This window comes from Acipenser ruthenus, chromosome 4 (assembly GCF_902713425.1).
Source record: "Acipenser ruthenus chromosome 4, fAciRut3.2 maternal haplotype, whole genome shotgun sequence".
In the NCBI taxonomy this organism is placed as follows: domain Eukaryota; kingdom Metazoa; phylum Chordata; class Actinopteri; order Acipenseriformes; family Acipenseridae; genus Acipenser; species Acipenser ruthenus.
In genome coordinates this window covers 42,943,660-42,960,873 of record NC_081192.1, presented here as the reverse complement: position 1 = coordinate 42,960,873, position 17,214 = coordinate 42,943,660, and the positions used below count along the sequence as shown (strand labels likewise).

General features: G+C 35.4%; 1 protein-coding gene across 1 annotated transcript in view; it reads left to right on the top strand.

Moving 5' to 3' along the window:
* zfpm2a (zinc finger protein, FOG family member 2a) overlaps nucleotides 1-17,214 on the top strand; it is a 165,952-nt gene that overhangs the window by 52,389 nt on the left and 96,349 nt on the right. The window contains exon 4 of the mRNA XM_033999001.3: nucleotides 8,531-8,632. Within this exon, the coding sequence (XP_033854892.3) occupies nucleotides 8,531-8,632 (102 nt within the window). The remainder of the gene's footprint in view (nucleotides 1-8,530; nucleotides 8,633-17,214) is intronic.

Sequence of the window (17,214 nt, the reverse complement as noted above, 5' to 3'; positions counted from 1 at the left end):
TTTTTTTAATGCTCCAAAATGAATCTTGAGTTTACAAAAACAGTAGCCTAATGTAGTTAATAATTTGTTGTATTATTTAATTTTATGTCCTTTGGGAAAACTTTCTTTCTTTCAACAAGAGCAGCTGTTTGTGCCTTGGGTAGCCCTGGTGGTCTGAATGCATATGGAACTGTTTAACTGCTGTCTCAGCTACATTTACCCCACACTGTGTTTGTTTCACCATCTCCAATGCTGAACTCATTTAGATTGAGGCTGAGCAAGTTGTGCTTTAATAAAGGGCTGGTCCTATAAAATGTAAAAAGCGACATGGACTGTTATTATTGAAGTGCTATATTATTGACAGTATATTATCTCAATGGAGAAACTACATTATGTTTGAAATATATCTGTATGTGTAATAGTCAGACACATAAACTTCACATTTCTGAAAGTAAATGAACCTGTGGAATTTTTCAAGGGGGTACTTTTGTTTTGTAAATACTAGATGTTTCTGAATATATCCAGTTATTTTGTGTCTATGATACAGATATTCAACATATACTAACTGTTAACTGTTATCTTATCTTATTCTTACCTGACAAGAGGTATTGTTCAATCTATTGGCTAATTATTTTGCAATAACAGACAACATCACCTGGTTTCTTCCCTTTCTTGATTAGTGCAGCATCACAGACAAGTAAGATGTAAGTAGGAAGATTGACCTGATTTAAATATCTGGGAACCTGCTAAATGTGTTCCAAAGATGTGCCCATTCAAGTGAAAATATAAGTGAAAACGCAGTATTGTTCGGCTTAAAGTTTGAAAGATTATGAATATGTAAGAGATCACTTTCTTGAGTTAATGTTGGATGTTATAGTCAGGATCAAGTATTATATCATGCCTTTAACTCATTCTTCAATTAGATATTCAGCTTGTTCTAACTCGTTTAAGCATAAGTCTGAATGGTTTAAATTTCCCTCATCTATGCATCAGCAGTATGATTTAAAGGAATCACAATCCTGAATATATTAAACGGTTTATGTATCTCAGATGAGTATGTTATTCTTTGTCAATAGAAAGGACCAGTGATTAACTAAACCCTCTCAATTCTCAGGAAATAGCATAATTAATAGTTCTTGAGTTGAACATGGTTTTAAAGCAGCCTTTCATTTCGTAGCCGTTATCTTTTCCAGTGGCTTCAAGAATACTTCTCTTGTGCAAGGTTTTCCACTGAGCAGACGAGTGACATCCTGTTTCAGCTTAGCCGTGTATCTGTGTTGTAGTCACTCACAAAAATGGTCTTGTAAGGAAGGCCTAAAACCTCCATTAAAAGTTTCAGCCTATAATAGGTATTAAAAAGCAGCAGAAATACAAAGAGGTACACCAATTTTCATTACAAATGAAGCACTTATTAACTTTGAGAGTCAGAGTGTGGTGCAGTAGTAAGCAGCTTAGAGGCCCAAAGGTCAGGGGGCCCATTTCTGAAGCATGTCCAATGACAAAGGCAAATTTCCAAAGAGGAATAGAATAATTTAAACAGAATGAATATAGCACGAAATTACTCAGAGCAATCATCCTCCAGAACTTAAAAACACTCTAAGGTAAATATGTCTACTTAATTTCTTCCTGCAACTAGATTGTTGCATGTTTTATAGTTACAATTTGAGTTACAATTTTTTTTTTTTAAGTGTTTCGAATTACAGTGTTGTTAAAATACGTTAAAGTCCTACAGTAGCAGTGGCTGGCTTAAGATGTTTCTTGCACCCTCTTTTTCTTAACATGGGCCTTAGTGCACGGGAATCTGGAGTTCAGGAGAATCTTAGAGAAAAAGAAAGAAAATGAATATCTATTTTGAATGATCAAGTTGCACTACAGTTGCCACAGCAAAAGTAACATTATTTTACATGCAGTAGAACACTCCCATTTCAGAAACTCTATTTTATTAAAATTTCAATTTTGCAGCTCCTGAAATTTTGAAAAGCAATATACAGTATGTTGCATGTACAGTATGTAAACTTTATACATTAGTCATTTATTTCAACTCATGGAAATAAAGGTTTGTATGAGATATGTGATATTAAACCAGTGCACCAGTATATACTGTATGTATAGTGCATGTATATATGTCATATTTTATCATATACATATTTGAGGCACATATAGTATGTCCATTCATATGGGTTATTTGAAACATGGTACCACCTAATTGCATTTTAAATTGATTTTCTCAGCATTATTGGACAGACTGATAATAGCTGTCAATATTTAAGGTTACACGGTAATTATCCCACAAATGAGGTTGGGGCATAGAAGAGAGGGCAAATGAAGAAGCGGAAGACTACATGAGGGAGAATTGCTGTACAGCATCCTTAATGCAATACAACACTAATCAATGTTACCTTGAAAGTGAGTTATACATGTTATTACTCAATAGCTTTCAGAGTTTAGAATGATAATGGTGGAATTTTTATACAGTGTTATAGCTGAGAATATGGACAATCCTAATTTGGAAGGCGATAAGATAAATCAAGACAACTCTTTAGGTCAAATTAACTCAGTAGAGGAAATGAATCGCTAATGTTGGTTAAATATGACAGTCTAGCCCAGCCAAATCAACTTGCTCTGAGTATGAATTAGATTACCCTTTGCCCAGTATGACGATTACCCCAACCAGCCTAGTAAATGTGTGGCAAGCTTGCCCTGGAGGGATCACCTTCATAGAGGCTAATGGAGCAGGTACAGTCACCATGAATGTCCAAACCAGTGCTAACAATGCTGAATATTTTGGTGATTTTGAAATAAGGACTGCTTACTACTGAAGGCAAAGGAATTAATTTCACTTACCAAAGCCAGATTCAAACCCTAACCTTCAGTGGCATTAGGTCAATACACAGACACACAGACACACACACGCACACACACACACAGACACCACTATTTAAAAAGGCAGGGTGCTTTTTCTGTTTTGTTTCCTCCAGTGAAAACATGAAAGCTATGTCATCTCAGAAAGTTACTGCTTGCTTATTTGTTAGGATTAGGCCACTGAGCTCCTTAAAGTCAAACCTATTATAATGACATTTTGAAGGGCTTTCTTGGCAGAGACAATGCTAAAAGGAAGAAAAAGCCAATATGACTTTGTTGCTACCTTGCTGGAGGAGTTGCTTGTGTAAATCGCCTATAAGCTTATTGACCTGAATGTGTAGCTCCATGTTCTATTCAGATTTGGCTGGAGAGCAGACACTGATAGAACATTGATAGGGTTGATATTAACAGCTTGCGGATTTGTTTAACATCAAGTCAGCCCCCCTTTCCACCCCCCTTGGATAGACATTATCTCTGCTGTAGGCCATATCCTGAGGTCACTCAGGTGAGGGATCAATGCTGAAATGCAAAACAAATACAACACAGTTGTATTTAACATTTTGATACTGATCTTACCCATATTACCTGTAAAGGTTGGAATTAATATATTAAACATAATGCATATTTTTTTCTTATCATATTTAACAAAAAAATCATACGATATATCATAGTCATACTTTAAGATACCAGCTTGACTATGCTGTTACAAGATGACCATAATATCGATACAGGGTTATATATATATGGTGTAATTTGCATTAAAATATATTTTAACCCTGTATCGATATTATGGTCATATATAACATTTTAAACTAGTATAAAGCACAAATTATACAGAGAAAGAGATGTGGTTCAGATTTATAAAAGGATTGCGCATGTTTTACGGCCGTAAAACGGGCGTTGAGGGTTCTGAATTCTTGGATGGGATTTATAAAACACATGCAATGGCATAAACACGCAATTAATATGTGATTTGTGGGGGCAATGTCTCTGTGCGTTTTAGCGCTTGATGCATATGTAATTCTGTATATGCATATGTAATTCTGGGGCGTTTCTGAACGAAAACTGCTAAAATTGGGAGGGGATTTTGCAAATGAGGTCTATTAAGTATTCCATCTAATTTATTAATGCTGCAGGTAATTGCGGGCCTCGTATTTGCGTGATTATTTTAAGAACTCTGCAAAGCAGGCGTTAGTTTGCCGCAGTCAGACAGTAGGCTATATACAAGGCAAGGTGATGTGGGTGACTTGTCTGCAGCAAGAAGGAGACATCGTTTTCAAGAACAAAGAAACATTTAATAACATTTTACAAAGAGCTCATTTTTTAACCCTTCTGATCAAGTCAATTTGTAAATTACAGTTTATAATAACGGTACCATATTGTTTTGCAAACTCCAACTTTCAATACATGTTTCATAGCTTATATGACAAAACAGAAAGTCTGCAAATAGAGACTATAGAATCCATGTAAAAAATTAGAAGCACCTATAAAGGTGTCCCCACAGTGGCAAAGCAAGGTTCTAATGAGAGCCTTTACTTCATAGAGTGTAGGCATTATTAAAAGAACGGTGGAGGAGATTAAAGAAAGATGGAACGATATTCTGAGGCGCACAAAAGAAAAAATCTCATATACAATGAGGGCTCATCATCCACTGTTATTTTAGTAATGCCTATAGAATGTATTTTTTGTAATATGGCATTCTTGTATTTAACAATACTGGTTCAGACAGTATTGTTAAATTCGAGTTGGAACGAAAACGGTAAAAAAAAGGACAGAGGAACAGATGACGCAGTTAGTTTGTAGCTAGAGCAAGTACAGTTTTTCGACCATATATACCATACAGATATGCTTTAAAATCATACATAGAGCAAGAAATACAGACAAACATAAGAAATAGGAGAGTTGTAACTGCATAAGACTTTAAGAAGATATAAGTCGTTGTTAAACTGAAGATTGTTCATATGAAGCTGTATTGTTGCTGAACATATAGCTGTACAACAATGGAAGGATTATCCATCCATTTGACTGCCATGGATGTAAGTAAATAAAACTTACTGTTTCTGAAGTTTGGAAAGTCTATACGCCTGGAATTATTCTATACGAAATAAGAAGTTGAACAAATATGCGAAGCACAGTAATTGGATGATGCATCGTAATGTATAAGCAACCTACTACAAACTAACGAAAATTGGTGCACCTCTGTATTTCTGCAGCTTTTTAATAGCTATTATAGGCTGAAACTTTTAATGGAGGTTTTAGGCCTTCCTTACAATACCATTTTTGTGAGTGACTACAACACAGATACACAGCTAAGCTGAAACAGGATGTCACTCGCCTGCTCAGTGGAAAAACCTTACACAAGAGAACTATTCTTGGAGCCACTGGAATAGATAACGGCTATGAAATGAGAGGTTGCTTTAAAATGTATAAGCAACCTACTACAAACTCTGAAGTGGTACATTTGTTTATATTAAGAAGCCACCGCACATTCCTTATTTGATTCATTTGTCCTGGTGATGTATTTCGAGCTTGTAACACATCTTCATGCGTTACAAGTACTGCTTGTACCAAAATCTCCAATTCCATATTGGTAAATTTCAGTTTTCGCTTCTGAGCATCCTCATCACCATGGCTAGTACCAGGCTGAGGTCTTTGTGTGCCATTCATTTTCTTTTGGAATGTGTAGCCTACACACGCAGGGTTGACCCAAACCCGTTATTTATTGCTAGAGGTGTGTAATTCTCCACCAATAACTGCGGTGAGGGTTATTTAAATTGGTTGATTGCAGAATTGCCTGCTTCAACTAATTATTCTTATAAAATAGGTCATATTTTTCTTCAATAATTACCCCCTGTTGTTGCATAATTTTACAAGCTGACATCAATGTTGCATTCAAAATGGCCCAAGCACCTTACAGCAGTGTTTGCGTAAATTAAATTGATCCTCCGGTTTGGAGAACATTGCTTTGTCAGGTTCATTTTGGAAAACATTTTTGTATGTGCTACGACCCGCTTGAAACCATTTCACTGCCCCACAGGTCTCTCTCTCTCTCTCTCTCTCTGGCATGTTTAGCAGCTGGTGTTCAAACAAAGTCTTGTCTTAAAATGCTAAAACATATATTCTTGGAAGAGTGTATTTGTCATTTAGATCAGTTACTGTAGATTAAAAATAGAAAAAAAGGTGTTTCAAGGTAACACATCGTTGAAACATGGTTAATACGATGTTAATGGTTTCCAAGTCTTACAATTCTTAAATATCTAGTCCATGTTTTGTAAATGAATATATAAATAACAGTATAAATGAATACCTATTTAACACATTCAGCTAGTTTCACACACATGAACTATAGTGTTTCTTGAAAAAGACTCTTATATTATATGTACACACAGGTCTGCTTGTTCCAGCTTCTTCCTTTCAGTTCTTTGCAGTTAACAAACCACAGAACGGATTATATGATAAGCTATGATATAAAAGGTATTTTCTTGTAATAATTATGCTAGGTGATTTGTACTATGGGCTGGTTATCTTTTATGCAGAATTAATTAGAAACTATCATGAATTGTTTTCTGCCATAAAAACGTAACTATTCAGTAAAACATGCTTTAGAAGCTACCTATAAAAACAGAGGCATGTAGCAACTATCTTATCCTGGTCATTACATGTCTGTATTAATGAGAAACAACCTGGGTGTAAACAAGACAAGACAAGAAGACCCCTTTATTGCCCTGGTAAACAGCATCATAACATGGGATGACAGCTTTTGAAAAACAACCACCACTCTTCTTTCTGACAGGATGCTTTAGAATGGCAAACTATTTGAAATGTGTATTAATATTTCTTTAAATTGCCATGCAATGATCATCTTAAATGCATACTTGGCTACAATGTTTTATTAGCTTGTTTCCGGTCTTTCATCAGCACTGTTTTATCCGTTTTAAACACGTTAATACAAATATTTTATACAAATGGTTTGCATAAATCTAAGGTCATAATTCAATTAATTTTAGGCACTCTAGGGAAATATAAATGCATGCAACACACAGAACACATTTGGATAGCTTTTAATTTTTATTTATTATGGGTAATGTGTCAAAATAAATATGTGTATTGCATGCATGCCTTTTCCCTGTTAAAAGTTAACTGAATTGGGCCCTATGACCCTTCTTTGATATGCCATGGGTAAGGACCTGTGTAAATCGCGATTTCACGGGCTGCATGGAAATCGTGAAATTAGCCCAATACTGTGATTTTTACAATATTCTTAAGAGCTAAAAATAAATTTTCATAAGTACAGTATTTGTATTTCATACAAAAAAAACAAAATCACATTAACGATTATGTCATGTCACTATATGCAGTCTAAGCGGGAAATTAAAATACTACACACTGTAAACAAGAAAATGGGTGTCTTAATAAGGCTAAAAATGTGTCTGTAGCAGATCACGTAAAGCAGTAAAGCAGAAGTTTTACACAAAACAATGGATGTAAGCTCTTCTGTATGTCCTGCAACGTTATTGTAGATCACTACCGAAACTCGGCTGTTGACAGGCATTTAGATTCAAGTATTCACCGAAAGAGAAAGGTGGAAATCCAGAGCAGTACTGCGACTGCTTTACTTGCAAATAAACAAAAACGGTGACTTCCGTGTTCCAAAACTCCACGAAACACATTACATTTTGACCTGACAGGGTTTGTGCAAATATCCTTTTTGAAAAATTGGACAACCAAAAGTTACGTAAATTCTTCAGACTGAGTGTAGCAAATGGTGGAGTGATTCCTTCATCAGCCCAGCTGAGATGTGAATACTTACCTAAAGCTGCCGAGTATTACAAGCAGGAGATTATGGAATTGGTAAAACACTTGTCAGTGGTCACTGACGAGTCGACCGATGCCCAAGATCAGTATGTGTACACGTTGTATTTGTTTTGCAAGACCTAAATGGTGAACATGCACCTGACGTACTAGAACTGAAAGCTGTCCTTGCAGATACACTTTACCTACAGGCTGTTAATTACAACACCGTTTCACAAGCTATTGTAAAGTGCTTGAATAACTTTTATGTTAATTTTGATGTCAGTGCATTTATCTGTATATTTGCTTTTTTTAAAAATAATAATAATATGTACACATAATTTATAACATATTTCCGTGCACATTCCGCGAAATATGATACTTTACCCGTGACAAGCTGTAAATTTTAAAGAAAATGTCTGCGATTTTCACAGGGCCTTAGCCATGGGTCACTATATTAATTGACAGAAGATTATCATGTTGCTGTATAGATTTGTAAATCAAATGTTGTTAAAACAAAGCTTAGTATAAACCCTTTGAAGAAGATATTACAGAAGTGTTGTATTCTTGTCTCTAAGACACATAAGTGACTATCTACTGAATTACATAGTGAAACCTCAATTCATATATAGTTCTTCTGCATGTATTTAAAACAGGACCCCCTTTTAAATGAAGCATCGGTCTCAACAGGTAAATCTCATGGATAAAAAAAAGAAAACAAACAAACAAAAAAATAATAATTTGTAGTACCTGTCTGGTATGAAGTTAATGTATTTGAATCAACCGGTAGTAAGAATGCTATTTTAGCTTACACTATCCTTGTTGGACATTTACTTGCGAGTGGCTGACCCATGAGTTTGAAAGCCCGGATTTTGAATACCACTTTCTTTTTTTCCAGCTGATGAAGACTGCAGTCAGGGAGCAATGGAGTCAGATGGCGATGGGCAGTCTGAGAAAACGGGGCTGCCCACTTTGGATACTGAGGATTGGGATGGCCCAGGTAGGCACATTGTGGGACCTAGAATTAATGGGATACTAGAAGAGTTTTTTTTTCTTTACCCATCAGAAATGGAGCTCATAATTCTTTCTATATAACTATATGAATATAAAGTCACACTCACTTGCCTGGTTGGGTATGGCCGATTATTCAGTTATATAGGTAACAGCTTTTGAAAAATATGTAAACTGATGGAAATACCAGTGTAGTTGTACTTTAACTGATGCTACTAAAATGAATATTGCAGGGTTTATCTTATAAATATGTGTTAATATTTAGTTCTCATGAATTCAATATGCAATTGCAAAGCAGCTACAGTAGTTGTCGCATTGTTTTTATTTTTTGTATGTTTTAAATTAGTCGCTATTTGTTCAAAAAAGATTGAGGATGTCTTTCCTCACTTTAAGAATACCTCAACTCAATTGGGTATACCTTCAGTGAAATAACTTTTAACTTGGTTAAATAACCTAAGTTCCAAACTAAACAGGTAAATATTATTAATGTACTTTGAATGCACTGTAATGGTTATTTAGGATGTCTACCTAGATTAAAATAATTGGCCATCGGTCTCATTTCTCAATCTTCAATTCAAGTGCATGTACATGTATGCATACATTTTACTTATTGTAAGTCCATTCCAGTTGAAGTTATATGGATTTGACTTTTTGCACAATATAGATATAAGTTGACACCTGACAAACAACTTTATTTAAACAGATAAAATAGGTTACTGACTTTACATTGCTCTGTTGCACTTTAATTGATATCGGAGATTATCTTTCAGAGTTTTGGTGACATCATTCTGCTCCCAAGCTACTCATGACCATTTAGCCCATTAGTCAGCTACCTACAATTCCTTGTCAGGAACCTATACTGACATGTTTTAAATTAACATATCAGGGGCAGGATTTTCAAAAGTTTGTAAATTTTGATTTTGGCATTTTCAAGCGGTCGTTATGCCTATTTCATTATTAAATAATCAGAAATGATGCTGATCTGTGTTAATTGTCATAATTTATCAGGAGTTAATTTGCACTTGGAAAAAGAGGGTTTTAATTAACTCACCTTGAGACAAACATTTAACAGACCCCAGCTGTGATGCCGACGATACAGAGATAGTGTACAGGACCAGGGTTAATATTTGTAATTCTGAAAATATTTTAGCCTTTTCTATATGTGGTTATGAGTGAGACAATTAATGATAAACTAATTCGTATTGGGTTAGGGAGTTCTATCAGAATTTTAAAAGCTTAATAAATATATAATGAAGTATTACATACATGGTATACATGTATAATAATTAACAACCACAAACACCAATGGCACTTGAAACGTATGTATTTATAGCCTACAATCGTACATACTAAAATACATACAAAAGTAGATGTCATCATAACAGCGAATTATGCTTTAATTATTTTTTCTTGATCTCATTAACATGCATTTTGATTAACGAATTTCCCTTATCAAGTCATTGAGGCAGGAAGTGATGTATGTGATCCGCGACAATTAAGCTTTTTAACGAGAAATGCGTTCATTAACGACCTAATCGACTCAATTTCAAAGCATTAACAGGTTGATTTAATTAACACATTTCGTTTGAAAATTACTTGTTACTAAAGCTCTCGTTACTATACCACGAGTTCGATGCAATAACACTGATTTGTGAAAATCCTGCCCCAGGGATCTTGGGAATACAGAGCTGTCTCAATAATAATAGAGCATCTTCAGATATCCTTAACAATCTAGGAGCTTCAAAAGTGTAACCTATGGTGTCTACAAGCAAGGTTTTTAAGACAGACAGATTAAAATGGGGAGCACACACTGATGGAGGCCAAAATGCAGCTGAACAGGTGGGTCTCAGATAAAAAAAAGTTTGTAAACCCCTGTCCTAGAGAGTTTGTTTTATGTAAAGATTTAGCAGAACAACATCGTCCCTTGAAGAAAAAAGGATCTACTGATTTGTGGGGAAGGTGTGTGTAATAAATACATATACTGTCTCCAGTTTCCAGTGTGTGCCTCACTTTGCAGACTGCTTCACCTCACAGCCATAAACCATAATTGGAAGACAGAACAGACATGAGGAGTTAAAATGCACTCATTGCTGTTGAAGGAAATATTTAATTATCCAAATGGGTCCAAGGTTAAATTGTTTTATTGAGAATTGCATCACACAGCATATCAGCTTGAACATATTCTGTTGACCCAACAGAGAGAGCTTAAAATAAAGTTTTATTTATCGTTTCTTCTTGAAGAAACTCATTTTAACAGGCAATTTTTTTTTCTTTGAAGGGTTTAAAGTATTGTTTTAATAGTGACTTCGTCAAAGAGATGGATAAAGCATCTCTGGCGATAGTAACACAGCAGTTACTGTTCCATTGCTGAACACACAAAATATGATTCCTTAAGTGCATATGATCTCAATAATGTATTGCAGGTATATATACATTTATAAAGTAGATATGAGCAAGTTGTGTTGGAAGCCCCCCAGGGAGTGTATTGTATACTGACAGTGAATCAGTGTTATCAGCACTATCAGATAATGCATTTATCATTACATTTCACATTTGCATTTAAATTTTTGGAAGGAAATTAGTATTGCTGGGAACAGATAAGAGCTTTGGACGACTGCAATAAACCAGAACTGTGATCAGTCTGAAAATAAGGTTGAGGGGGTCAATGCAGGACTATAGGACGATGACAATAAACAGGCGTTGTATTTTTAAGTCTTTAGGAAAACAACTGCACTTGCTGTAATTTCTAGTTTGTCAGTTGGCCAGATCTTCTGAAGTAGCATGAAAAATCAGTATTGTTGAATAGGAAAGCTTGGGAAAAAGGGGACGAGGGAAGCTGATTCCCTGTGTCCCTCCAAAGATTTGTGAGATTTTTCAGTAGGTTAATACATTTTAGCTAATAATTGCCCAAGATCTAAATTATTTGTTTAGATTTCATAATAAAGAATCAGGATAGCCTCAGCACAAAACTTTCTAGGGGTGTGGTGAGTGTTCTAATAATACATTAAGTATAGCAATAATAATAATAATAATAATAATAATAATAATAATCTAAGTAAAATGTTACAAATAAGTAAATGTTTTGTTTGTTTTTTTAATTTGTTTTTAGTTTTCCTACGATATTCTGGAAAACTGTACTTAATAAAGCAGAGACCCAGTGATGTCATTTTATGTGAGAATCTGTTCCCACCATATTGTACCATTGTTCAGTACATTCATTGGATTGTGAGAAAAAAGACAGAGCGATTGTGCAGGTGCATCATCGTCTAAAAACCAAAAAGTTTGGAAACATGAAGAAAGTTACGTGGAAATTGGATTTTGTTGGCACTGCAGACAAACCATGTCCACAGTGTCTTCTGTGGTGATGTGTGCTTTTAAAAGTTTATAGCGATTTCTGTAATATTTTGGTGGGGCATGGTTTAAAAAAAGGTTAAGAGCCCCTGAACTAAGTGGTTAGTTACCAGATATAAGCAGCAGCATCTTTTCATCCAGAACATTTCCTTTGAAAAATCGGCATACTCCAAATCTAAGCACAAATTTCAAGCAAAGAACCAAAATAGTTTCAACAAAAGAAAAGGAAAAGGAGGACCATTTATAATATTCCTAGTGCTTTTAAGATGTAAGAAAATATATTTAAAAACCTTGGTTAACACACCTTTAAGGTTTCATTACGTAGACTATTATTATTACAGGAAAAAGCATATCCATCTTTTCTAAACAAATGTTTACCACTACTCAGTGTTTTTATAGAAAATGGGTTCACTTGTACAATAAGTGCAGTGTATGGGTAGGGAGAAGGACAAAAATAACAGCATAGGTGGTACCTTAGTAGTTTTATTGTGCATTCTGTGTCAAACTGAATGTGTTGTGTTCTCCTGTCTGAGTCTAATAATTATAAAAACAGCTAAACGGTCGGACTGAAGTTTATGGCACAGCTTGATCTGAGCCAAGTGTAGAAATCTGTTTGCAAAGCTAGTTCATCATTCCTGTAGATCTGCTATGCTTACATTTTAAAAGTGATGCAAAGTCTTGAGAACTGGCAATAATACTAGGTATCATCTTTCCCCAAGCTGTGTACCTAAAAAAGCATAGGAAAATAACATAGCTTGAAAAAATTGTTCATGTTACTTTGTAGCTCTCTCCTGTACAAACTTAAGGAAACTTTTTGACACATGCCAAGTTCCTCATCACAACAGAAAATTGTAATTTTATCCAAAAGTCCATTAAGCCAGGGTGTTGTAAAAAAGGAGGGGACTGCTGAAATGAGTTAAAGAGACAAACGGAGCGCACAGATGCAGATTAAGCTTCAGAAGATGAGGGTGTAAAAGGGATTTAATGGTAGGATGGATTAGAGAAATCCTTGTAACAATGTTCAATAATTATGGTTCCAGCCGAGATCAAAGCAGCATTGATTGAACCCCTCAAGCCTTTAGCACAGAGAGTCTTGGAAAGCAAAGATTGGTAAACTAGTACTGAAACCATTCTGGCTTCACAAGTTAAATTGGATTGGAAGTATAAGGGTATAAGACAAATACTTCAGGAAGGTTTTTCAGGCTTTTGTTACTGGAAATGTAGCCAGAGATACTTTTGAAAGGTTTGATAACGCCTTTTGACAACATCGTAAATACAGTACGTCCAAGCTTCTTGCACTGGGATGGCAGATACCAAAGCGTTTTTACAAGATTAATTTTTCAATGTATTTATATTTGGCACCAACTTTTAGTGGTACACTTTAATTAAAAAGGTTTTTGTTTTTTTCCCTTCTTCTAATTAGGAATTGTGGCTAAATGACGAGCTTGTCAAAAGGAAGCCATATTTGTTTACAGTACCTGTCCATGATTTTTTCTTCCCTTTTGATTACTCTTTTATGTATTTCATAGTGGTTGAACATTAGTCACCACTTAAAAAGTTGAATTGCAATTTTAGAAATCCATGGTCATTTTTTCTTCCAGGGTAAAATGACTGTATTTGTTAGATGCAGCTACTATTTAGAACTCATTTCACAAAGTGACCAGTAATGTGTTAAATGTCCAGCAGGTTGTGTGGCTGCATTAAAGGCTTGTATCAGTTGTGCTTTAGGGTTATTAAAGTAAACATTTTTGCTCTTGAATAATTGGGCACCACAATCTGCTGTAGATCTAGATTATGTGGAGAACTGTTGAGTGGGTTTTAGCTGCTATACAAACCATAAATATATATACAATGTTTATCCAACATGTTCAAAAGACCTGTTACTTTAATTAGCAAGCTGGTTGGGGTGCAAAAATGAAGCTTTATTTAATCTTTTTTTGCAACTTTTTTTTTTGTTGCTACGACTAATATTTTAGCTCCAAAAGGTCTTTTGCGAATTTGTCTTTTTTTTGGTACTATATTAAGTACAGGGATGTATCTTCCCAGTATTTTAGTGGAAGCAACATACAGCCCCCACACCCCCTTAAAACAAAGTGTTTGGATTTTTTATAAATCTGTTTTTTCTGGATTTTTCTATGTAAAAGCTCCATACAATAACGTGAGTGCTGGAGTAAATATAACATTGCATTTGTGCACCCCTACCAGCTGGCTGTTAAGCTGTCACTGGTTGCACTGTAATTAAATTACACAATGTGTAGTTTGTGTACATGGAGGGGGGGTAGGGGGAGTGGGGGGGGCGGGGGGGGGGGGGGCGGTGCTTGACATGACCCCCCTCCCCCCATACATAGACATTTAGAAACAGAATACAAAAGAAAAGGACAGTGAAAAACATCCAAGCACTCAGCCCCTTCTTATCACAAGTTTATACTATACTCCACAGCTGTGCTCAGCCTGCCCTTTTGGTCACGGTAATTATATATATTTTTTTGTTTGAGGGTGGGGGAAGGGGGTTGGTTGTAAGCTGAGTTAAAATACCAAATAATAATAATAATAAAAAAGTTCATAAAAAAAAAACAGCATGTTCCTCCCTGATTGTGTGAGTGTTGCAATATTCAATTATGCAATTTTCATTGGCATATTAATCATCTTTTCAACAAACAAGCCGGTGTTAATTAAAGCAAAGCATGGATAAAGACATGTTGCCGGATCATCATTCCGTTTATCACCACGCGCAGACCCGCTGTTAAGTAAATTCGGGATTGTGAGATGAATTTCAATGTTCTCCCTCTTCTTTTTTTGTCAGAGTTTCAGTACAACTCGTCTGAAAAAAAAAAAAAAACCTCCACGCTTCACCACAGAAAGATTAATTTATTTGTAATTTCTTGGAAAAGCCTGATAGAGCAATCACATTCCCAATAATGGAACTGGAGAGGCTTGAACTAAACTGGTCCTGCTGATATGCGACAGCAGCAGCGTTTATTGGTTGAAACATAAGGTTTTGTTTATGTTTAAAGAAATCACAAACAACTGCTTGTGTGCCAAACTTATTACCACCTCGCTTTGTTTTAATGGAAAAGGTAGAAACTGCTGTTGTCAGCTAAGAATAGAGGTACATAAGGAGTTTTAGATATAATGTACAATTGTATTTATACTGTGCATATTATTATTATTATTATTATTATTATTATTATTATTTAGAAACATTATAATTGTATTGCATACTATATACATACAAAGTTTAGAATATTTGTGAAATAGTACTTTTGGAAATACTCATCCAATGCAGCTGTTTCCCTATCTATCTGTTTGTCTATCTTTGGTTCTGCATGCAGTTAAGTTTAATTTAAAACAAAATGACAATGTGCCCTTCTATCATTCAGTGCCGGAGGACTTCTGCTCTACAAGAAGTATGGATGGCTTTTATTGGGGAGGAGGGGGTATTATTCAGTCTGCAAATGGGCCCTGCATTTAGTGTCATCATTCAAAAATTTCAAAAACCCTAAAGCTGAAATACGTTTGGAAATATTCATATCCACCATAGAAATAAACTAGAGGCATCTGACAATGTGTTGCCTGTGCTCGCTGTCATTGTGGTGAACGTTATCTGTGCCAGCTGCTCAGACATTTTATAAACCGGAGGGCCAGTCTTCTCTTAACTTGAACATAAGATCTTCTTGGTTTGAAGCACTCCACTGCACTGCTCCCTATGAGAATCTGAAAAGCAAACACGGCTTTAGTGTCAACGTTGCCCATCATAAAATCACACCTCATGGAGAACTCTTTTCTGCTGTGTTAGCTCAAATCTAAATGCACTCAAACAGTCAGCTGCACTGGAGCAAGATTCCCTCTACAAGGGAAAAAAAATAAAAAAAAGTCAAAAACCTCCACATAACAATGCTGGAGAAAAATCAGAACATTTTCCACCGAAAGATGGGCCATTTCCAAATCCTTGTGCCCTATCAGACAAATTAAAGTAAATCAAGCATGAAATGAAGCAGAAGAGCCCCGAGATAAGGCTTCTTTAAGTCGTTTACAGATTAGGATAGAGAGTGAGGTGCATCTGGTCTCTGGCAGTGAAGGAGGCCAGTTTCTCATTTCACAATAGCAGCCTGTGTACAGGATTACTTTCCCCTGTCACTGACATGGGGGAAAAAGCGAGTCTGCAAAATGTTTCTAAATATGTCCCTAATGTTCCTACCAACTTCAGATGTGCTGTAGTGGAACAATAATATGTGATAGAATGTAGCTTTTATTACAGTGCTGTATGTATGTTTGTATGTGTGTATGTATGTCTGTACCTGTCTTGGTATGTATGTTTGAATGCCTGTCTTGCGGACATCAAAAATTGGATGTTTAACATTTTTTGAATGATAAATTCAGACAAAACAAAATTGATGATATTGGGACCTCAGAAATAATACAAGAATATACAGTCTTCTGATTTTGTACTCGACCGTCTTTGTAAAGATTTTAGAGCAGAAATAAAAAATGTAGGTGTCATTTTTGACCCAGACCTCTCATTTGTGGCCACATTGCCAGACTGAAAGGTGTTTTTTCCAGACAGGATGCTGAGTGAATAATGCATGCTTTTATATTGTCAATAATTGATTATTGTAATGGTCTTTTAATTGGTAGCAATGTGATATCTCTTCTGCAACTTGAACAAAATGCTGCTGCAAGAGTTTTAACTGGGACTAAGAGACAAGATCATATCACTCCTGTGCTGGCATCTCAACACTGGCTTCCTGTCCGATTTAGGATAGATTTTAAGGTATTGTTATTAACCTATAAGGCTCTAAATGAACCTGCTCCACCTTACCTTAAAGATATTTTAACACCATACGTCCCCAATCGGTCACTCTGATCTGAGGATGCCAGGTTACTTTCTATACCCATCATTCAGAAAACACACTCAGGTGGTTCAGATGCTTCAGCTGTATTGCACCGGAATTATGGAATGACCTGTCCAGTATTGTAAGTGAAGCTCCCTCGTTGATGTTTTTAAATGTTGATTAAAAACATATTTTTATAGCCTAGCGTATCCAGTTATCTTGTCTTTATATGGCGTATTTTACTATTTTTACTTTTTAGCATTATTTGACTGTTTTATTTGTTTTAAATACTTGTAACTATGTTATGTGTATTCATGTTATTATTACAATTACCGTTATTACTTTATTTTGCTTTTTTTTCATCATGTAAAGCGCTTTGTGGCGACCA